Source organism: Patiria miniata, unplaced genomic scaffold (assembly GCF_015706575.1).
Source record: "Patiria miniata isolate m_02_andy unplaced genomic scaffold, ASM1570657v1 HiC_scaffold_1, whole genome shotgun sequence".
Taxonomy (NCBI): Eukaryota; Metazoa; Echinodermata; class Asteroidea; order Valvatida; family Asterinidae; genus Patiria; species Patiria miniata.
Window position 1 is genome coordinate 14,795,904 of NW_024037047.1, and position 24,553 is coordinate 14,820,456.

Sequence of the window (24,553 nt, forward strand, 5' to 3'; positions counted from 1 at the left end):
ATGGACTCTCTAAATACCAAAGAGTGAAATAAGGGACTAGACGTTTTAGAGTGAAAATCACTCTCATTTTTGATTGAAATAGTCTGAAAAAAGAACCACTTCAGTCGAAGCTCGAGTGAAAACTCGATCTTAACGATTGAAGACATTTCACTCTAATACGTCTTGTCCCTAGTTTCCGACTGTTGGAGTGAATGTTCGCGCGAATGTAGTGAATTTTCACTCTTTGGAATTTAGACAGGGTATACATGAAACTTTCACCAAATATTTCCAAACTACCAGCCTATAACAAATATCTCATTTGCACTTGTTTCGATAAATGCTAAATATTTGTTAATATTGTCTTTAATTTGGGTCGAGATCCTTCTAACTCACACTGTAGAAATATAATTTGTTCGATAATTAAAAAACCCTGAGTGAACCAAACAAAAACAGTCTGAGAGCTAAGTTGGCTAGGATAAGCTGAAAGAAGGGTACGTTTTCTTCTGACGGACTGACGCAATACTTAAAATCAGCAGTTACCGACGAAAAATAATGAAATGAAAGTATACCTCTTTTTTTTATAAAAACAAACATTTTTCACGCAAAGAAAATGTATTTTGTGGAGAAAACGATGACTTTTGTCAAGAAAGCCACTAAAGCAGAATTCCAAGAAGATTTGTAATCATCAATAAAGTTTACGCAATTTAGGAGTCAGAGAACAAAAAAATACGTAGTCTTTAAAATAATGACGGCAAACATTGCGTAATCATTCTAGTCATGTAAGCAACGATAAAACCCGGAACTGTTTCACACGTAATGCAACAGAGAAAGACACCAATGTATTGATGGCGTGAATCGTATAACAAGGTCGTAGGTGGTGAATTGGGAATCAAAATCAGTGTGCATACACGCGCAGGGATCACCGTCCGCCAATGGCAAACCACGCTCAAAGACGTCACTCAAAGTCACAACGCGGTAGCAAAGACTCATCATCCCATTGGATGATACTTCTCATGGGCGGAGCTTATATCTGTGCCGTTGCTTTTGGTGATGACGTCGAGTGCGGCCAATAAACCCACGCGTAAAAAGTGTATATAACCAGCGGGAGGGCGAAGTTAGCGGTAAATTTACCACAAGTCGGTTTCCAAGTTTTAGTCGAGCGCAAATTTTGTAAAACGCAAGAATAATGGCATCGAATGGACAGTTGACAAGAATGCTCTTCATCGTATGTTTTTTGGTACTTGGAGTTTCATCAAGCCGGGCTCACGTGTATTTCAGTAGCGGGGATGAGACGAAACCGGGCCTAGAAGGGTTAGCGGAGTACCAACCTCAAGGGGAGGCCAATGACGACGAAACAGCATTGGTAGATGGAGACAAGGATGGAGACATTCCGAACTGGAATGACCAACAGCTGCACGCCGGTTTGGCCGCCCTCAAACACAGCCTACAGTCCAAATACTCGTCCGCTAGCAAGAGAGCCTGGCTACCAGGCACAAAAACTGGATTGTATGGTAAGCGCGGCAGCCATTGGATGAGCCCAGAGAAGCGGCAACTCTGGGCCAATCAGCAGTCGGGTCTCTTCGGGAAGCGGGAGGATGGCAGGGGACAGACACCTCCGAGATGGACCGTGAAGCGGTCAGCGGAGGAGAGCGAGTTCGGCCGGCAGAGACGCAAGGGAGGCGTCCCCCACGTCTTTCAGAGCGGGGGTATCTTTGGCAAACGATCAGCCGAAAATTGGTAGACGAGATTCCAGTAACTCTGCAGTTTGCTATAGGTACGTATCCATTCACACTAAAGTTCAAACCATTTTTGTAAAATCCCACTTGTGGAATATACCAACAGCGCCCATAGCGTCTGTTAAAATGCTGAAGTAACGAAAATTCACCCGGGGCCGAGTAAAAATGTACCCTGTTCGAGTGAAGAGTCGTCCTGTTTGCGTAAAAATTCACAGGGTTCGAATGGAGATTCACCCATCGGCCGAGTGAAAATTAACCCTGTTCGGGTAAAGACTCATCCTGTTCGAGAGAAAATTCCCTGTTCGAGCAAAAAGTTACCCTGTTCGAGTGAAATGTACCCTATTCGAATGAAAATTTACCCTGTTTGAGTGAACATTAACCCTGTTCGAGTGGAGATTCACCCATCGGCCGAGTGAAAATTAACCCTGTTCGGGTGAAGACTCATCCTGTTCGAGTGAGAATTTACCCTGTTCGAAGGTTACCCTGTTTGGGTAACAATTCACCCCGTTCGATTGAAAATCACTCCATCGGAACGAAACTATACAAACTAAAAGATTGTTAAAAATTCATTTATTCGAGTATCTATGGGAGTGATTCTTTTTCAACGTGTTTCAATCAAACATTAGTGTGATTTCCCTGTAAATTGTCTAGTCCCATCCCCATAGTTTCACTCTTTGAAAACATACAGATGTTTGCCTTAATGTAAGATTTACTTCTATTGAGGTAAAAACTTTAACATGCAAAAGTTACACCGAATTATAATTTAAAGGAACCGATCATAAACACACATCCCTCCTCCGCCTGACATTACGAAACAATGATACCGCCCTTCATTTTCAAACCATTGCCTTAGTAGGTCCTATTTTGCATAGCCAAAAAGCAATTAAAGGGAAAATACAACATTTGCAAACATCAAAAAATAAAACTACCAAATCATTTTGAAATACCTTGCTGGACTGTTAGTGAATGACAGTGTAAAGCATCCTGTAAAATCATGGCACCTGGTATACTGTCATTTTCAAGAAAAGTGGTATTTTTGTATCAATTTCCAACGCTGATCGGCCGATCAGCGTTGGAAAAAACTGGCTTTTTTTTCAAATACTGGCCCCAGTTGACCATCGCACTTGTTTGCAATTGATTACACACCTATGAACGGGTACAAGCCAGCTAGACTGGTTCCCTGACCTTACAATTCCCCAATATATGTAAACTGCTCTGTTTCTTCTTAAATTGAGTCAGGGAACCAGACTACATGAAAATGATTGTTTTTCTTGGTTTTTATAGCATTTTCGAACCCAAAACCTCAAAAAAGTAAGTGTAACTATATTTGCTATATATTTCCAACCCCCCAATTCCATCCATTTCTGAAAATTACAGCAAAAGCAAATGATGTATATTCCCTTTAAAACGTTCAGTGGATAATCACGGGACCACGATTTCTCCTACCGACAATCAGCCTTGCTGACTTCTGGCAAGATTGAGTAGCAAATAAAATACCATCGAGATGAATGGTTCATGTTTCCAACATCATTAAAGACCTGACGCACAAGACGACCACGTAACGACTTTATTGGGAATCCAATCAACGAAGTAAATAGAAACCATTATCATTTTGATGAATCTGCGTTGTCTGTAATAGATCACGCTGCAACTTGTCTGGAAGCTTAGGGCTTTAACATGAATGAACACTGACTGTTATGTTTGGAAACATTTTATCAATTTGTGTCATTGTTTTTCTAATTTTGTATTTCGTGCTCACCATTATTTGTTTTGAAAATATGTCAGGCCCCTTATGCCACTTTCAAAACATGTCAAAGGCGCAATTTTTTGTCAGATTTATCTTTTATAAAAATTTGCAACGATTTGGAATTTCATTTTGAATTCTGAAAAGCTTATAATAGTGGAAAATGTAAATAGGACCCCAGAAGTGAACAACAGTAATTGGTTGAGGTACATTTAAATTAAAAATACACTCTTGAAATATAGGCTACTTTTGCTTGGTATAGAGTTTACCCTTTAAACGAGTAGACATTTGATCATGTTTAAATTGTGACATTTAATACCAACAAGGTATACCTTCGACTTTCAAATGTGCCTGGTTTGAAATAAATCGAGTGACTTCGTTTTACTTATGAAATATATTATATTCAATACGCCAAACAAGCGAAGGCATCCACGCAATTAGTGCTTCCTTGATTGAAATCGATTCATTGAAAATAAGTCAAAATTAATATGAATCACTTTTAGCGCATATACCTAACGTTCATTCTCAAATTAAAGTCTGATAACTAATTAACAAGCTACTGAATGAAACTATTCTTTTAAAGAGACGGTTCACCCTTCGTGGCGAGATGGCAACATAAGAGCATAGAAACCCGTCACATCAGTATAAAAAAGCTAATGCACAAAGCACAAGGACTAGACATATAAACCTGGCTCGAGAGCGCGCGAACTCTATAAAATGGTCTATACACAATAGGCAGGATTTAGCTCATTCGGTAATTGGCGTTACGGGGTAATCCTTCACAATAGCTCTGCCCAATTCTCAAGTAACAGATAGTCAGTCAGTGAGATACGTACAAAGAGGATCCTGTACCATCTGGATCAGCAAAAAAAGGTTTCCCCTCTACGTGAAAAAAATTGTAAGGTATCCTATATTCTAGATTGAGTGAAAGTATGATAGTAAAATGACGCTTTAGTGACAGAAGAGTAGTTCAGGCAAATTTGGCCGTGCTGCGCTCCATGCAGGTCGATTCTCAGTCAGGTGTGCTATCACGAAATGATGTTAAATGCAGCGTGTGATGTGATGCTGAAGTCAAATGCAATACCATGCGATTAAGGCTGAAGATGTGTACTGAAATGATGTGGATGGCTCGGGTCTATGTCTCGTACGCATGTTTGGATTTCTAGCACTTACGACATTTACCGTCCTCTTTTTAATACCAAAAGAAGTCCACTTTTACTTAAGAGGTCCACTTTTTAAGCTCGGGCAGAAGCTTCTATATGTCACTTGGTGGTCGGTTGGTCAGTCTGTCTGTCCCCAGAACATTTACCAAAAGTATGATGTTCCATATCTGCCATCGGCGTCGCATTTTTAAGCTCTGCCAAGGATCGATTAGATCGATTTCATGCAAGACTTTTGGCAACACGGCCAGAGTATATTGTGCACTCGCACTTGGGTGGTGAAAATATTCGAACGGGTTCTCTTTGTTAACTACGAGTATCGAAACGAAACCAAAGACCTTATAATAAAACAGGTAAGCATCGAACAATCTTTCTATTCATTCTGGCTTCCTGCACGGAGTCAATCTGCTCACATTGGCCGTGTTAAAGGCTTTTAAATCTTCAAATAGTTCAAGATTCATCAAACGGTTGAGCGAAGAAATTGCCTGTGGTGAGATTATAGCCGGCGACCATCATAACTCCGTACCGGAGTTAGCTGGCTGAGTTTTACAGCCATGTAAAGTTCAAATGCCGATATAGTACAATGTCTTTGCTCCATGTAATATGGATTAAATTAAACCTATACTATTGATATATTTGTTCATATTACGGAGACATTCTCATAGCCTTGTGCGCAAAATTGCTCCATCAAAATGTATCCGAAAGGTACCATTAACAGGTATAATTAATGTAGCGAGTCCATCAAAACGCACCTCAATATATGATAATAATGCACCGACTTTCCAGGTTACATGCTAATTTTAGACATAATGAGCTACATGGTGTATAAACGGTCACCACCTATGGCACAGAAACTAACGCTTTACTCTACTAGTGTTGTTTCAAACACCTCAAGGTATTTTCACCAATAGAAAACATCCCCTATGTATACAATGCCCAGGTCAAAAGTCTGCCACAATAGACAATAAGTGGTTTATCTAACCTGAGCGCCGAAGTTCCAGCGTTACATTGGCTGAAACCCGGTGCACGAATTTTGTTTCCTTTAAGATTTCGTTTCCACAATGTTCTCTGCCATTGCCAATTCACTTAAAAATTGAAATTTGAGTGCACACGGAAATCTTGGTCAACAAGGACAACTCGCGGGTGTGATTTGAATTTCAAGTTATCTGAGAAGTACGAATGTTTGTCAAAAGCATATCATCTGTGTTAGGCGTTGGCTTCACTTAGAATGCTGGTTAAATTCTGTGTATAAGCACTACCATTGAAACTAGGGACCAGACCGTTAGTCGGGATCAGCTGGTCAACCAAAACGAATAAACCCGGTGGAGCCGCGAGTGAAAACTCTATCAATTTGACTGAATATTAGCTAAGGCTAGTGATCCCTATACTTTCAGTCGAATGGAGTGCATGAACTCCCACTCTTTTGATATAAAAGAGTACAATGACAAGTCGCAGGCACTTAAATCGATATAATTTTAGGAGGCATGGTTCCTACTGGTCCCAATTAAGCCGATAAAAACTTGCAGTCACGACATCAATATATGGCTATCACTAAATGCCACTTTCGTGACATCGATTTTACCTGCTTGAAATCTAGCTGTGGTAATTATTGTTGCTGCTCACAGAGCGGTGTGCCTTTAGTCATATTTGTACCTGACTGATAAAGTGACTGACTGACGGACTCGCTCACTTTCATTTGTGACTTAGCCTGGCTGTTGGCTGGTGAAGAAAACCGGGCAGTACCCTTGTATATGGTAATCCTTGATGGCCTCAATTGGCACAGCTGTATAACAGAAGTGCACGGTAAAAAATTTAAGGGCTTCCAAAACTTCCATGATTTCCAGATTAGCCTTTTTAGTCGAGTTGAATTTTGTTGGGCGCTGGGATCAGTTCTATAAGGCTTGCCTTGTAGTCTGTATTTGTTTACTGCTAAAAACGCTGACAAACTAATCAAAAACTCAGACATAACAAGCTTTTGACCATGAAAATGTCATCATGAGCCCATCCCAAGGAACGTACTTAATAATTATGCTTGATGGACCAACGCACTCGCGAAGAACTCGCAAGGTGAAGTGATCCCGTACATTCTAAGATTGTAATGAGATATTCTCAAAATGAGGATTATCATTAGATGACAAACCTGCTTCGCGTAACAAATATTCCATGTATGCGTTTGCTGTATGCATGGGCCTATATTATATAAATCCACCTTACCAAGCTTCTAAGCTACACGAACAACAGTACATTTTGTCTTATTTGTGGGCTTGCTGGTAGGCTTTTATCAGAATTGTTTTTTTAAGGATATATTTTTAAAACACCATTGATCGTATCAATTATAAAAACTACAAGTGTTATAAGTTAGGTTTAAGAGGATATAGATTGTTTATTACTGTTTTAATTCAATATTAAAAAATTGCAAGTCCCTTGTTTGGCATACCTTAATGTCAATTAAGGTTTTCACCGGCGTTGGTTTGTCTGTTAACAAGACAACTCAAAAAGTTATGGACGGATTTTCATGACATGGTTTTGTTTTCGAGGACATATTTTCAACGAAAAAAGGGTGTTGACTACAAACTTCACTTTCTTTTTTACATGTAGGCCTACCAGCAAATTATATACCTCTAATTTCCCCTTACAACGCAGTCTATTTTAAATGAAACGCCAAATCTACACACCTTTACATGTTTTCGTGAAAATTCTGTCGGCGTTTTCACCTCCATGACACATTTGTCCGGTAATTTAGTGTAAATGTGTCAATATGGATACTTTCACTTTTCACCATTTTTTTTTTCTACAAGTACATGCTCTCTCTAAATCATGGGGGTCGCGAGGGGGGCACCCCCCCCCCTTCCCTCTAGAAAAGCAACAAAAAAAGGAGGAACAAATATTGCTGTTTATTTAATGCACATTTAAAGACATGGGCGTCCGCAGAGATGTGAATGGCGTGGGGTCGGCAAATGTCCCCCCTCCCACCCTCGAAAAATTATAAATTGAGAAAATTCCAGATGAAGTACAAGGATTTTGGGAAATAATGTACTTTGCCCCCTCTAGAAAAATAAATCCTGTCGACGCCCATGTTCTAAATCCGTTTGGGACAAAATTCACTCCCTTTGGCTTAAACTAGGGACAAAACGCTTCAGAGTGAAATCACTGAATCGAAAAGATCGATTTTGTACTCGAGTTCAACTAAATTGAATCAGTGGGTTTCGTTTTACTTTAAATCAATTTGATTTTCACCCAAATCGTTATAAATCCCCAGTTTAACAGTGCACTGTCTCATTACGGAAAATGTCAGTTTGATGAGAAGAGTTAAATTAGTTTCAGCTTTCTAAGCATAGTTTTAAACCGTAGCGGTGGATTGGGTGTGCGTTCCTCAGTGTGACACTAATGTGGGGTATGTGTCAATGCATTCTCATGTCACAACACAACTTTATCGGATTGAAGAGCACATTCAATGTTCCCGCGGCGTAACACTTAACGGATTAAACGCTGAGCTGTACCCGACGGCTGTTTAAAGCGATGGCCTGGCGAGACATTTGTTTGGGTTGTAATTACGTAGGAGCAACAACATTGAAATTGGCGACAGTCAAAAGTTGTAGGGATTTGACGTGAATTGATCGCTATTAATAGTATAAATTTGAATTCCTAACTCAAAAAAGTCTGGCGTTCGCGACGAAAAGGCAAGGGAGTAATGTATTTACTCGGTTGATAACTCTTCCCAAGATTATGTTTTGCAATGGTTAGCGGCCTGTTTGCGTTGCTCCCAACCAACAAATCAACTTAGCTAAAGTTACCTCGATACAAACATGCATCTTTTGTATCAAAACACGGTAGTGCGTGGTAACTAAACAGAAAGGCTCTTGCGTGCAGTCGCTTAAAACCTTCAATTACGGTCGGAAGCTTTCCGTAAATACCAGCCTGTTATTCTGACGTTGGTTTTTAAGTCCTTTGATAGTTTGCGGGTCATTATTTTATGCACAAACGCGGCAGGTTGTTTCATCCTTCGTATTAGTTTGTTTTTACTGGGCTGGAGTCTTAATGCCGTATAAACACTTTTAGTTGGAACGGGTGTTACGACTGTATCTAGGTGTTTATTTACATTATATTCCATCTTTTCTCGATCAAGAGTCGTCTTTAGTTTTAGAGCCTATCCATTCAGGAATTGATTTCACATTAATGCCGATATGTAACAAAATTCGTCTTTTGTTTTCACTGCAGATTATTTTACACCAGCAAGCTTTTCTTAAATGTTCACAACGGTCATATTTTCGGAACACCTGCCTTGGTTTTGGGTGTTATTATTTTAGGAATCACTTTTAGCCCTGAACGATATCATTTGTATCAGTTACTGACTTTTGTCGTTTTCCTGAAAGTTATTTGCCGAAAGTAATAATTTCAAGGAATGAAATTGAATAGTTTTGTTTTTTATGGGGGCGGGATTGCTTTTCTATTCTGCAGGGTTGTCGTTGCAAACCTGAATTTTGCTTTTGTTTATCTGTTTGTCTACTACAGATTATTTATTTAGCAAAAGGTTCACGGAAATTTAAAGTTTTTGGTTAGGTTAGAATGAGAAACTTGTAGAATATAAAATAGTTTGCCCAACAAATGTTCGAGTTAATGAAAATAGCACGTAATACAGGCTACACTAAAGTACATTGCCTGTACTCCATTCATTTTTATTTGTGCAGTTTCGACTAGTTGAATCAAAGACTTTCGATTGTTTCATTGGGGTAGCAAAAAGGGTACCCTACGAAACCTACCGTGATCCTAAGTTGAAAAGAAAGAATTGAGTAAACAAACCTTATGTAGAGCCGAGGATTACCATTCAATCCAATACTTCAAAATATGCTGAAATTCTTGTTTTGAGAATGTCCACGTTATCCCGTACTCAGCTATTGAAGTGGAACCAATTTAATTTCAGCGCGCAGTTCTAACCTAATATCGCAACGCTTTGAGGCCTGTACCTATTTTCTTTTAGCAATTACGAAGATTTAAGGTCAGGGCTTCAATGAGTGGCCAGAAATATATGCCTGCATGATTCCACAGAGACTCGTCATTAGGGCTGATGAGTAGATTTTGTCACTGCCCTTGGGGCTATACGGCAGATGCAGAAAAAAAACCCCGATAAACAAAGGCACTACATGTTGAGTCAGAATGATCTAGACCCAAATTAAAGACAAAATTTAAAAAAATATGTAGCAATTATCAAAACAAGCGCAAATGACGCATTTTATAAGTTGTTATTTTGGACACATTTGGTGGTTTCAAGTACAACATATCCATTTTGAAGAAAAGTCCTAGCAAAGATTTCACACTAAAACACACATGACCATGGTTCCATTGTTCAACAAATTAGTTGAAATCGCGTACTGATGTGAAGCAGTCTAATAAATAAAAACGTAGTCATGGAGACCGACTTAAAGTTTTTGACACATCTGACACTTCTGGTCCCTCCCCTGTTCACACCAGACCCCTTGTGGTTTGCCATCTCCCTTTGTTTCTTTGTTCTCTCATCCACCCTCCCCTGCATCTTTCTACACCTTTCCCACTTAATCCTCCTTTTGTGTTTCTTCTTTCAGCCCTGCATGTTTGTGTGCACCCCCATGTTAATGTATGTACCTCTGTCATTTCTGTTTTAGCCTCTGAAGAAGAACTTGCTAAGTTCGCAACGTCAGGCCACATTAATTTTAAGATTTACATCTAAAAAAGGGTTGACCCAATTCCGTGTGGAGACTGGAATATGAGCTACTTCAATGAACTTCAATATTAAGCCACTTCAATATCAACATTTTAATATTTCAATGTTATTTTAATATTCAGCGTTTATTTCTTTGGGATTTAGTTTGTTGTGTTTGTCACTTCAGTAATGTGCTTTTCGAGAGTGCGGTCCGTTCCTCCGTTTTTTATTATATAAATTAAGAGTTTAAGAATACCGATAACAAAATAATATCCTACACCCAACAGTTTATATAGTTCTCAGCTAAAATTGTGAGATTTTTTTTTACCAGACTGTCCATTTAATTCCTCTTATTGCATTGCTTCTGCCTCAATAGCGGAACAAAGATGAGCCATGCCTCTGCAAGACCTGGCCATGTTTTGCCTCGCGAAAATCGAGGTCACATTTGCGCTGTCCGCGTATGTCTATATTTTAACACGACGATCTGTATAGAAGAGGTCTTAATATTAAGTGGCACCATTTCCCTGTTTCATTTACAACATAGGCAATGATGCTGTTGTGCTCGGTCCTGCTGTATTAGGCACAGGGAGGAGATCCGTCCACCAGCAGGATGAGAGGCTCCATTTAACACGGCAATAATTGAAAGGGACACTTCTCCTTGATTTGCTCTAAATTAGTTGATGATTTATTACCAAGATATCAAGAATGAGGCAAAACTTACAATCGCAAGTAAACCAAAAAAAAAAAAAAAAAGAAACAGAAAAATACTATATTGAGTTTTCCTCAGCGTGTACATTTCACACGTTGAAAGGCTATAATTTATACAACAGAAAGCAAGACTTTTAGTATGAGTTTACAATAAACACATGAATTAACTTTCTAGTTTGATCTTACCCTGACGTCTTACAGTTGGTACACAAAGTACGAGAAACATCAGATAGCTCTATGTTATTCCACAAGGAGCCATAACAGCAAACAGGCCTTGTTTCCGAGCTGCATGTCAAGCGTGGGATCTAGGCGTCTCCGTACAAACGCGACTTCAGTTTGCAAGGGCAGTGTATACAAAATGTATACAAATGTATACAATGTAAGCCACTTCCGGCCGGTTCCGGCCGACGGGAGTGTCGTCGAGAGAAAACTTTTTGTAATTCAACCCGTGTGGGTCAAAATGCCATATGCAAATAAAGTTCAAAGGTTACCTGACTAGGAAATTTCCAGATCCCCTCAATACTGTTTTCTTGTGATCCGAGAAATTAATTAATGGACGCTTTGCAATAAGCAGCCACCATTTTCGGTGTGTTTTGGTTGATTTTAAAAGATGTTATCAATGATTACCAATGCACAAGACTACTCGTGCGTACTCCTGCGGAACAAGAGTAGGAAACTCACATTTGGCTCAAACGAGATGATGCTCCGGTCTGCTATACTTGTCCCTTCTTGACAGAAATTCCAACAGCGGGCTAATTATTTGGTAGGACTGGACCTGGCATCATCTCTAGAACCTAGTAAAAGACAATATAAATTAAAGTAGTGCTCACCAGTGATTGCTTTTCCAAATGTTCGGACACTTGTTCTTCTTCAGGGTGTAGCAGGGTGTAGAACCTATTTCTGTTAGACGTTCTGTTGTTTCTCATAGCCTGTACTATGGATATTATCATGGTACGTGCTCAGAAGGTCTCTCACATGTTGTCCCTTCTGTTCACACCTTCACTCGCAGCACACGTTTTGCAAACTCCTCTCATCCCTTCACTGTATCTGTTCCAAAGGGGCCGTATCATAAGTCCGACGCCTCATAGGTCCGACGCCTCATAAGTCCGAAATGTCGGACTTATGAGGCGTCGGACTTATGAGGCATAACATTTATTTATTCCGCCTCATATGTCCGACGCCTCACAAGTCCGACAACGGAAAAACGACGCGTTTAATTTGTCGGACGTACGAGGCGTCGGAGCTTTGAGGCGTCGGACCTATGAAGCGTCGGACTTATGAGGCGTCGGACCTATGAGGCGTCGGACTTATGGGCCTTTATTTGGTTAGTGGATGCCATTTTGTCGGACTCATGAGGCGTCGGACCCATGAGGCGTCGGACTTATGAGCGGACCCCGTTCCAAAGGTCATTATACTGTGAGATATACTTCCAGCTTTTTTCCTCGAACTGCTGCACTTTGGAACTCCGTACCTGAATCCTGTTTGCCACCAAATTATAATCTATCACTGTTCAGAAGCAATGTGAATCGACAATTTTTCTCCCTGTATTTGTTGCTCTATACTTTCCATTGTAGCCCGCACCTTGAGTGGGTGCATACCTATGCTCCCCAATACCATTGTTCCCCAACCTTAACCCTTACCCTAACCCTAAGGATTTTGGGGAATATAGGCATAGGTATTGGGGAACATGGGTATTGGGGAACATAGGTATTGGGGAACATCGGATAGACCCCACACTGAGTGGCCTTCCGGCCTTGTGATGAAAGATTCCCATTTAGAAAGACATGCGAAGGGTCTGTAAAGGCACAAACATAAACGCTGAAAAATATGGCCATTGATAACGCGATGCAAAGTCACTTAAATAGATATTTAGAAAAAGGCAATTAATTTTAAACTAGGCAATCAGCCAACACAAAAAAACCATTGACGTCATTTGCCGTTTAAAGTATCGTCTTAGTTCTACAATATGGAACATACTAGACCCAATCATCTGTCAGTTAATCCTGTTATTAACTACTCCGAGTAACTAGGACTCTACGAATCGCTTTTTTTTAACATTTAGACATGGTCGGGCAATAGATGGGTCCTAGGATCATATCTCTATCGCGAGTACCATTAATCAAATTCCAATCATTTTCATCATAACCTCAATCAAAAACGTCAGATTTCACCCCCAAACAGTCCTCAAACTGACTGATGCGCCCTGTAGGCTTCAGTGGGAATTGAGAATATAAATTGTGGTGGTTAGGTTCACATACCTTTGGGAAGAAAAGAGAAATTTCACCTTCAGTTGGGAAACCGATCCCCGTTTTCCTGGAGGCCGCCAATGCCAAATGTTAAAAAAGGCGATTCGTAGAGTCCTAGTTACTCGGACTAGTTATTAACATGCAGTACCACGGTAATCCCAAAGTGGTAGAAAATATTCGTATAGAAATGTTGCAAACGAGGATTAATTCTAAATAATAAAAGGTTTGCGGAAACACCATGTGCGAATAATTTCTCAACTAAGAGAATGGTTTTGAAAAGAACCAGAGGTATAAACTTGACGTTCTCCTGAAGACGGTCAGAACATACTGACCGGAACGTCGAGTTTATACCTCTGATTCCTTTCAGAACCATTCTCTTAGTTGAGAAATGATTCGCATATGGTGTTTTTGCAAACCTTTCATGATAAAGGATTAATTCGTCTGATTTTCTCCGTGAGAAGTTATAATTGCGAATGATACGACATGTCGTCAATTACGAGAGGGATCGGGAACGCAATTCCATTTAGACGAAATGTTACTAAAACGATATCTTGTGTAATGCGTCTACATCACGATGTTAACAAAAGCCCAACAACAAGTTATTGTCTTGACGTCAATGTGGAAAATATGCGGACGTTATATAGACGCGTTAAAAGAGAGCGTTTATGCAGTCAAAATGGTTGCGTTCAATGGAAATCCATTGAATTGAATAATAACTAACATTTTACTTTATTCCACTTGGTCTTATAAAATGTTTGTAAATAGCAAATACTTTTCCTCTAGCATGAGGAATTATCGCCAATAGCACAAAAGCCTATGCACGCAAGTCATGTATACTGTATACGCAATTGGTCGTGCACGCAATGAACACTACTACTGCGGGGTAATATACGTATCCGGTAGTTTTAATATAAACCATTCCAGCTTAATGCTTATTCGAGAGTTTATTGAATCGTTAGGCGCGCCATAATTTAATGCGATTAAATTTTTCGCGCATGGAGAGACTGGACTTGCCCACAGTGGCGTCATTTTACACCCATTGCCCCTGGCTTACGCTATCCAATACTTCATGTAATGACCACAATTTTGAGCGGTTCATGCTTTAGAAATGATATCTGTAAAAAAATACATTCAAATAAAATCACATATCAAAAGAGATTCTTCGACGTGGTGTTACCGCCAACCCATACTAGTTCACACTACCGTCATGCAAAGTTTCAAATCGTATTCAAGCAGTCATGCAAAGATGTCAATTATCAAAATAAGAATATTTATTGCTTATTGTTCAACTCGCAACGTGACCATTTTCGTCCAGTCGAATTACAGTATCTACAACACGATATAACAAAGCTTTTCAAAAGTCACAGGACAGATTTGTGTAAAATTATTCACTGATTGTGGAGAGTCCTCACTTTCACAACTTCATTTCAAAAGGTTTAGTGCTCAAAAAGTTTTACAAGAAACAGTCCTTTAACAGAATTGCGAGTTTTATGAACTCTGTTTTCGATCGCGTCAGTTATTTAATCTTTCTAACTAAAAGCTTCGGTGTATCGCCTGAAATCATCATCCATGACAGCTGGGGGTTAAACTAACTGTTTTATTTTCTCATTTCAAAATCAACGGTGCGAAAATAATTCACTCTGCAACACTGGCCTTGAGACACCACTAGACTAGTCTGTAGTTTACAATCTCACTGTATGTGTTTAATTCACTCTAGTGATTGTCTTGTCAATTTGAAGGGTATTTTTCACAGTTGCCCGTATGAAAAAAATTGATTGCTATCGATTCTTACGGAAGAACATACAGATCTTATACCTGAGATATCACAATCTGACATTGTAGTTAAATTGTTAATCTCCGATTCTTTGACCTGATACAAATTTTAAGTATGACCTTGCATGATAACGGTCGCCGCTGTCACAATTTCAAATAGTGAGTGTCATCACAAATTGAAATTCCGCCGCTATTTTTGTTCCGACCCTGGAACAAATTAGAAAGCGGAGATGGGGGCATTGGCATGACATTTCGCGGATTAGCCCCTTTATGACTCTACGAAAATTATGGTTCCAGAATGTTGACTTTCATATCATAGGTCTTGAACGCGCTACATGCAGAACTTATTTTACAAATAGGGGTTGCTATGTGGGTTTCCTTTTTTAACTCACCCTGTATAGACCTTATTCACAAGGTAGCCATTTTCGATCGTGTTCCCTGCATCTATTTTTACTGTAAACTGTTGAATGGGAAGGTGCCAGACTATGATTGGCGTGCGTTCCATGCCTCACTTTCATTTCTGTTTATCGTGGCTTAAAACATTAGGTTATGTCGTTATCAAAATCTTTAAATTATTCATCAGAGCAGACTGGTATTAATTTGTTATTAACTATAATTTCGTTGCTTTAATTTCAACTCGCAAGAACCAAAATTGAAGAATTTACCTCGCTTTCAATTTGATATGGTCCACTCGTGTACGTTTGAGAACATGTTGTCGCAGACAAATCGTCAACATTAATGCGCTAAATTTTAAGACTCTTCTAGTGTTAGATGACTTCACTATTAAAGAGTATACGACTTCAGTTATTACAGCACTTAAGTTGCTTTGTCTCTTGGCTTTAGCTGTCCGTTTTGTAAACTGCGATAAAACAAGACAAGGCAAGATAGGAAAGCTTGACTCAGAGCGCACAAAATGGTATTCAGTTGATGCAGAATGGCTGTTCACTGGAAGTCTTTACGCGCATGTGGTCGACACAATGGGCCGATATTCAGCCCGTGCATCGGTCTTACTGTTTTTGCCGGTAAGATAGTACAAAGGGAACACTAGGCTACCCTCAGGAACTGGCAAAAGTGAGGCCTTTCTGTCATTTTGACAGAATGAACTAAATATCGACTGCCGTACGCGTGTCCAATGAAAGGGGCGCGCAGGTCTGACACAGACAACTGATTAATGGAGCATTTATTGCACATATCATTGATTTAAGTCACGTAGGAGGCCAGCAGTGCCATCAACAATTCAAACTGCATAATATTCAAATGTTCTGTTCCCTTCAGCCTTTTCTTATCCCGCTGAAAGTCTGACGGAATCTTAGTTGCCATTCAAGCCACACGCGCCTCTTTTGGGGCAGTTAGAGGCGGAATGTGCAACTATCAAAATCGTCCTTAAACGAGCAGCAATGCGGTGTCTTTGAACAAAATGAATACTTTAATTTGCTCGAAGGTATCAATTCTGAGGCATTATGATCACCCATTTACAGAAGAGCCATGCACAACCGACTGTGCATTTTGCAAACTACCATTACTTGTTAACTCGAAACTTGTTAACTCAAAACCAACGCCGTTGACGTGTTTCTCAACGGATGCCAAAGTCTGCGCTTTGACAATTGAGTAAATATGTGTATTCCAGTCACATCGATTTTTTTTCATGTCGCGTGTGTCGGGACTGAAGTATCGCCCTCGAATTGGTTTCCTCCCTAAGTGTCATTCCAGGACGTTCTGCCGTCCGATTGAATGACTACCCCAGGGGCTAACCCATCACTTTAATGTGCTTTGGTGACAATGTCGACCGCTACCGTTTTTGCTCTCGCGCGGGGTGTGCGTGTAAAGATCGCTTGTTACCACAATTTCCGCAAGATGGGAAAGCAAAATTGCTTATTTTAATCCCCGGGCATTTTATTTGGCTGGTAAAGGCGTGCGCTATTAGCATGCGTCATGAGATTTGAAGGAAAACTACTCGGTTGACTACGAACGACGTTCATAGTTTCTGTTTCATTCCCGTTTTCCAGGCAATCGGTTTTGTACAGGATATCACATGATAGGCGGGAAACATTATTCTGGGTGGTCCTAGAGGGCCAGCTAAGTGTTCTGTTTCTATCTGTCTTGAGGTTACAGACCAGTAAATAGCCCGAAATTGCCAATGCCGGCACAAATGCCCTCATTTCTTGGCTATTAGAGCATTTTATGGGCTATGAACTGGAGGGTTTGTAAACAAAGAACGGCGGAAGCCGTGAACTAGACTGCGAGCTAGTATTTCTGTGAAATTCGTATGAAATTGGGCCCTACAGTTGCTCAATTTTGCAATGGAGCGTACGCATTATTTTTCAAAATGCCGATGGGCTTCAGGACTACTTTTAGGGTGATCATAAAGTCCCAAAAGTCATAGGCCAACCCAAAAAAATTAAACAGCTTTAATTTGATTTGTGTGCAAACACATGCTGGTCTTAATCATCCGTTAAGACCTGCCACGTGACGGGCTCCCGACCAATGGGAATGGGTAAACTGTCTTAGGTATTTATGAATATGGGCTGACCCTTTAACACCAATAATTGGGCTTAATCCATTGTGCAAACCCGATGCATTAAAAGACTTCCAGTAAATAGCCATTCGGAATCCATTGAGTAGAATGCTGCGCTCCGTTGTTTTGTTAGTCAAAACAAGTTCATTCGCATCTCTTCAGTTTAGTATTGCACAACCCAATACCATAATTGCAAAAACAATAATCATCAAGGAAACGAACAGAAGAAGTAAGGTTATAGAGATGATATTAAACAAGAAGGTAAACCAAGCCGAACAGGATAGAAGAATTACTTCGTTGAATAGCAGACGGCAGAAACGACATCCTCAAAAAGGAGTCTAGTGCTTATTTAAGCTAAGTGCACGGCAACTTGTCGTTAATTTAGATGCACGGCATAGACAATAAACACTGAAGTCCATTTAGGTGCGGCGGACGAAGATACTGACTCAAATTTGGGGCGTTGGAAGCGGGCACTGAAAGGATTCTCTGATCATTAATAATATTTCATGCATACTGCATGTATTTTTTGCATCAAAAATTACCCTCCGTCATTGGAAGGCTTACTCGAAATTTCACGCAGTGAAAGATAATACGCCCGGGGCACGACCGCGAAGATTTATCGATCTCCGCCAGTAGGACGTATCATCATAATCCCCAATAAAACGAAAGGTTCCGCTCCGCCAAAGCCGCTTCCCGTTGGAGAAAAACAGTATTACTAAGAACCTCCAACTCCCCCTTTTTGGGAGTTATTATAGGAACAGAACCCATAAAAGACGACCCTTTCAATGAACTAAACAAACACTGAAAATAATCACCAATAAAAGTTTGAAAAGAAAAGAAAAAAAAGATGGTGATGTGAAATACACACTTTGGCCTTTAATTTGAAATTAGGTTAACGGATGCATGAAATAATTCAATCCCAATTTATTTTGAAATTACCGACGTGGATCGTCAGCAGGGTCATCGGTATTGAGAACTATCCATGCCTCTGGGGCAAAATATTCCGTGTTTTTTTTAGGCTAATTTGATGTGGTTATCTAAGGATTTTTGGGATTTTTTTTTTATAAAAACGGCAATCTTTTTAAGGACTTGCCCAGAGACTAAACAGAATCTTTTTAATGAATTTTAAATCTCGGAGAAGGCGTTCCCAAATGTACAGACCGTTGTCAAATTTTAATCTCATTGACAGGATGTATAGAACTCTCTACTGAGACCAATGGCACACTTTTCACGGCCACTCCACAGAGATTTGTTAAACCAAACGAACCGCGTCGAAACGTTCACCACGGTGCCGATGTAGCCCCTTTTCGACATATTTCCTCCGACTTGACGAATGATACAAACCGTTTGTATTAAACGTATGCGTGCTATTTTAACATTTAATCCTGAAATAGATCTCTATTTTGACAAATGTCAATGATTAATTTTTACTACTCTTTTATTTTTGATTTCTTTCGATGATTTATTTATTTTATTCCTGTGCATTTTAACTGTATCTTTTTTCATAATTTACTTTTGGGTGCATCGAGTTAAGAACTTAATAATGTTATTTACTTAAGCGCACGTTGACATATGTTACGGAATTTGCGCTTTACAAATGAATATTGCCTTATATTTATGTACACAGAGACAGACTCGAAAATAACGTGTGTTGTTTCGGTTGAAATTTCCCCCACATACTTAACGTCAATTTTATTGTCTCGAATTATAGATGATGCCAATGTTCCTTTAAATATAGATCGTTAATAACACAACGAATGCATCCCGATTTTGCTTCACCGCAGTTGGTCCCGGTAGGGTGTCTGTTTTTTCCTCTTGCTAAATCGAAACTACAGGCCAATAGACGGTTTTCATACAATTTACGCACTTTTTAGACGTTTTGGACGGCTTGATCTCATAATCACTATAGTAACACTGTTGTTCGAAAGCTGTACGTGGTCAATTTCGTGTAGAAGTTTATTTTATGTAACAAACAATCTTTGCGGCTGATGACGTCGGTTAATATTACGAAAAGAATGTCCCCCACTTTCCTTAATTTCTTAATTTCCTGGGAAAAATAACTTTTGACAATTTCCAAAAACAGAAACAAGTCTACTTCTAGTTAGATTTGCCATTGCACCCGTCCTTGTCATAACACCGCTGTCATAGTTAGATATAGGTCTATATAGACATAATTAAACCAAATCGAAGATAATCAAGTAGGCCTAGTTGGAGAATGTAGTTTAGTGCATGATAAACTGGGGGGGGGGAGATAAAACACATTCGAGCAAAATAGTATAAACTGATTTGAATTATGTCGATGTACATGTACTACGCGTTCATTCACAGGTGTTTTACATTTCAAATACATGTACTTCACAACACAGAAGTACATGATACTTAAACACATAGTGTCTACTTTATCATCGCCAAACAAGTGTTTCAAGTGAGTTTGGCAAACTCTCAATGTGGTGTCTTCCACGTATCTTGTATGTGAGAGACAGTCACATGTTATTCTAGCTCAAACATGAGTCCTGTCACTTTGGTAATCTGTAATGTTCCTCAAACATGAGACGATTTCAAACACTCCAGAGAGTTTGTTTAACATTGCGTACGTGAAACTGGCTCACTAGGCAAAATCAGGATGTCATATACTAATGGTTATCTCCTTTACTTCAGACGGGGCAGGTTTATCCTGAAAGACAATTAATGACGATGTAGCGAAATATCAAGCTAAAACACCCTTTTCTTGTATAACTTGTATAATTAATTCGCAAATGTATTTTTGTGTGGCTAATTTTCATCAATCGTTTGCGATCGGCTATTGTTTGTATCATCGCAAGCGACATCAGATCGAGTCTAGACTTTTTAATGAATTTGAACACATATCAAAGGGCTGCTCCTTAACATCAAGTAAACATTGCCAAATATTTTCCGGAATTTCCCCCTCAAATTTCTGCTAACTTTCAAATAACTTCCGTAAACCCAGTCATCTAGCCAAAATAGAATACAATCCGTTCTGAAACGACTCTCCAAAACGATGGAGACAGTAAGCCAAAAATCTGTCACGAGCCAATGTGGCCCATCAGGCCGGCGTTTATCTCTGGTTTCCTTGGCATGAAACGACTGTAAACATTTCTATTCCCCCAGGATGGGATGCTAGTCAAATTGCAGGTTACTCCCCAGCTAATGCCGGTACCCATTTTGTACTCATGGGTGGATAAAGATAAGTGTAGGTTAAATCTGGTATAGTAAAGCGAGTATTTGCTTTAACTTAGCCTTGGAAAATTGCAGCTCGTAGATTCACATGACTACAAATCTTTCTAAACACTTCCTTATTTAAATGGAGGCAAGGGTCTGGCTGCCCATCGCCCGCTTGTCGTTCCATCTTCCTTGTTTGGTTGTTCATCAATTTGTGGGTTTAATTACCCCTTTAGAGGCACAGTAATGCAACGTCGTCGGCGCCTTTTGTAGTCAAGTGCTAATGGAGTGCCTCATTGGCTGACTTCGTCTCGTAAACGCCAAAATGTCCATTGAATAATATCACTATTGATGAAGCTCTTAAGTAACGCTGACAGCAACCGAGTTATGGACGTGATGGTTGGTTGGTTTTTCTCGTTAGTGTTTTCTTTGTGGTCTTCATTGTCAGGGGAATCAATTAAGCTTGTGGTTGAGCGGAAGCGATGATTGTTTTAAGTAATATCCTCCGAGGACAAGATTACATTTTAGTTGGATCCATTGTACTGTGATTGTGAGCCATTCATACCGATGGTGGTTGGTCGCATCGCATGAATTCATGTCGTTTCTCCTGAAAACCAAGACAAGGCAAGCCTGGCAAAGCCAATCCCAGAACGGACAGAATTAAATTCAGTGGATTCAAAGTGGCTATTCACTTTTCATGCATCTGGTCTACACAATGTGGTGGTTTAGCCCATTCATGTTCCACTCCACCAAATTATGGGCTCATAAAAAAACCCACAATTCTTTGTGTTCACTTAATTCACATTATAGTAAAAGCCTGATAGCGATGTTGTTTCTACTGTACATGTACATGTAGTTGTTATAGTTTTACAATATTTAAAATAGTTGCTTGTGCATTAATCCCATTTGCTTTTATTTAATTGAATTATATTTGTGTATTGTATTTGGACATGTGTGTAGTCATTTGTATGGTATACAGGCCCCCAATGGACACCAGTTTTAAACTGTTTGGGCAAACCCTTGGTAAAGAAATGTAATTAATAAATAAACACAAAGTCGGACAGCAAAAGAAACACCTGGTGACGCCCAAGAGCTAGGCAGCAATGGGTTTTCACTGGAAATTAAAGATAACGACCTCTAGAACGGTTGCCAATCTCTGGGCCAGGTCTAAAGGCCTCTAAGCGAAATAGACCCACAAGGTGTTTTTGTTTGTGAGCAAAATCCCCCCCCCCCCAGTTGGAAGCCACAAGCCACACATTCTTAATCTCCACAAATATGTCTACAATCTATCCCAATTATAGGCCGCAATGACTTCTTACGCAAAATTACCTGTGGAATCACAAAATATTAATGAGCTCGCGCGCAGGAATTTACAGATTTAGTTGTCTGCTAACCACATTGCCTTTAACGGGGTATTCCTATTTTCAAGCTTTCGAGCCAAGATGGACTTAAGCAAGTCTATTCACAAGTGACAGTGAGTCAGTCTGTCAGTCGGTCAATCAGTGAGGTAGGGGGAACATGTTTTTAGGCTACCCCGGGATCCGCAAAAATAAAAATGAAATGCAACACACGAACAGTTAAATTCGATATTGCATCAATCACAATAATATTCTGTACACAAGAGCCTGCTGAAGCATGTACAATGTTATCTAAACACGAGGCACTACCTTTCGATGTCACTGTGTGTACGTGTATAATGCATTGACTTATCTATTATCTCAATGGCCATATTGAGCTATAATTTTATTATCTACTCTCAAACCATCAAGCATACATGCAGTATTGGAAGATTACCGCAATAAAGTGTGTTTGTTTTAAAAAAGAAATTCGTAGTTCGCTTAACCACACACACACGCATCAGCTGTCAGTAGGAGTCGCAAAGAACGTGTGTATGGTGAAGTGATTTTCAGCGAGAGCAGGAAACATTCATGTTTGTAAATTAAAAGATGGATGTGTCCGGCTGAGTGGCTGTTAAGTTTGCTTTTTTTTTGGACAGATTTGACATATTAATTGGCTTTTGTTTATTTTGATATTATTTCTGAGTCCAGGACAACGCTTGGGTATACGAATGACGAAGATGTGCCTGATGGGTAAACAATGACCGTTGTTTCGGCCCATCAGACTTTTTTGTTTGTTTATTTTGTATGTTTGGGGCGGGGGTTGGGGTAGACATACAGTCGTGAAGTTCTATACGCCGGAGGACAATGCTTTGTGTTTCCCTTTGTCCCTGTAATATAACACTTTCCCATAGACTAAACACATAACCGTACGATTGAGGACTGTTTTCAACAAAAGACCCAACGCTCGAGGACTGAAAGGATCGTTTGTTCTCCCTTTGTGTGTCTGTCCTATATCGTAAAGCCATACATGTATATTTATTTCAATATTGGCACGTATCTTATATAATGTGTACAATTATTAGGAAATTAAAGGATTCATGAAATGAACTTTAAACTGGAGTATATTTGTAGCAAATATCCATTCCTCTGAAATGTATAAAAACTATAAGACATCCTATTTGGTAAAAATGTTTGCAAAGTGCACTTTTTTAAACATTTCAAATGTTTCTTGCTTTTCCTGACCACTGAGGGCGATGTCACTGAGATATCGCTTTAGGAACACACTCTTTGGATTAAGGGATTTTCTTTTCAAACTGTAAACCTATTGAAAACAAATCTGCGCATACAGTTTTCTCATTGTTCTACTGTCATAATACTGAAACAACAATGAACTACTGAAAACAGAAAAATAACCACAGCAAACTCCTAAAATTCTGGTGGCTTGTTATGCTGAAGCAGATGTAAAACTGAAGTTTCTGCCTTGAATGACATCACAGTTTTGCTCATGAATAAGGAAATTTGCTTGAGCATAAACAGCAGGCAGACACCAAAACGCCCTTATATTTACAATAGAAGTTTAAAAATAAAGTTAAATGGAACACAGAGGTACGTTTCAAGGATTGCATTTAACACATATTTCATTACGTGGGTCCTTCTTTAATTGTCCTGTTCGTTTGTCGTGTGCGGGTCCGCATGCTTCCGAGCAACAGTGATTAGATTCGCTTTTGCGGTTTCCGACCCACATTATCGTTTTCATTGCGATTTGTTGTGCCTTATTGGTTATTGTTCACCTCACAATAGGGAAGCTTAGCTGTCATTTAAAGTGCATGCCCTCAACTTCATGATTTTCGTTTTGTTTTGTTTACATTTAAATTACATGTTTACACGTTCCTTTTGTTGTGCTTTTTCAACCACTTTTTGAGTAATTTTTGTTTTGTTTTGTATCACTGTTTGGAATTCTTGTTGAGGTCAAGTAAATAATAATAATAATATAATTAATTGAAAAGCTGCAGTGAATTAAAACACACAAATCTTAAAGATAAAGACGAAATAGCCAACGTGAAAGTCCAGGACTATTGTAAAGAAACCTGGTGAAAATCGTGCAGATAATTGTGGGATAATACTCAAATTAGATTTTGTTCATAATCAAGAAAACATTTCAACCAGGTCACGGAAATGCAGCATTATACGGTGAAATATAAAAACAAAACCAGTCTTTAACAGACACACTTTAAGAACACATTTTTAGATATGTTTTTGCTATTTGAAGTTTCTGAAGTAAATCAGTTGAAAAAGTCAACGCTAGCACGATACCTTATATTTGGCGAAACTATGAAACATTTTATAACAAGCTTTTACATACATTTCACATGATTCAATTTTTATAACAAGTATCAGGAAACTAATAGGCTTTCCTATGGCAGCTTACTGCAGAGACACATATGTGTAACTTCGTTAAAAACTCTCTTTCTTGCGCCGAAATCATATTTTGATAT

At 39.3% G+C, this 24,553-nt stretch overlaps 1 protein-coding gene across 1 annotated transcript in view; it reads left to right on the forward strand.

Annotated features, from left to right (window-relative positions):
- The first annotated feature begins 1,091 nt into the window (after nucleotides 1-1,091).
- LOC119723581 overlaps nucleotides 1,092-24,553 on the forward strand; it is a 29,280-nt gene continuing 5,818 nt past the window's right edge. Inside the window, exon 1 of the mRNA XM_038194307.1 lies at nucleotides 1,092-1,753. Coding sequence (XP_038050235.1) covers nucleotides 1,166-1,720 — 555 coding nt within the window. The 5' untranslated portion in view covers nucleotides 1,092-1,165 and the 3' untranslated portion in view covers nucleotides 1,721-1,753. The remainder of the gene's footprint in view (nucleotides 1,754-24,553) is intronic.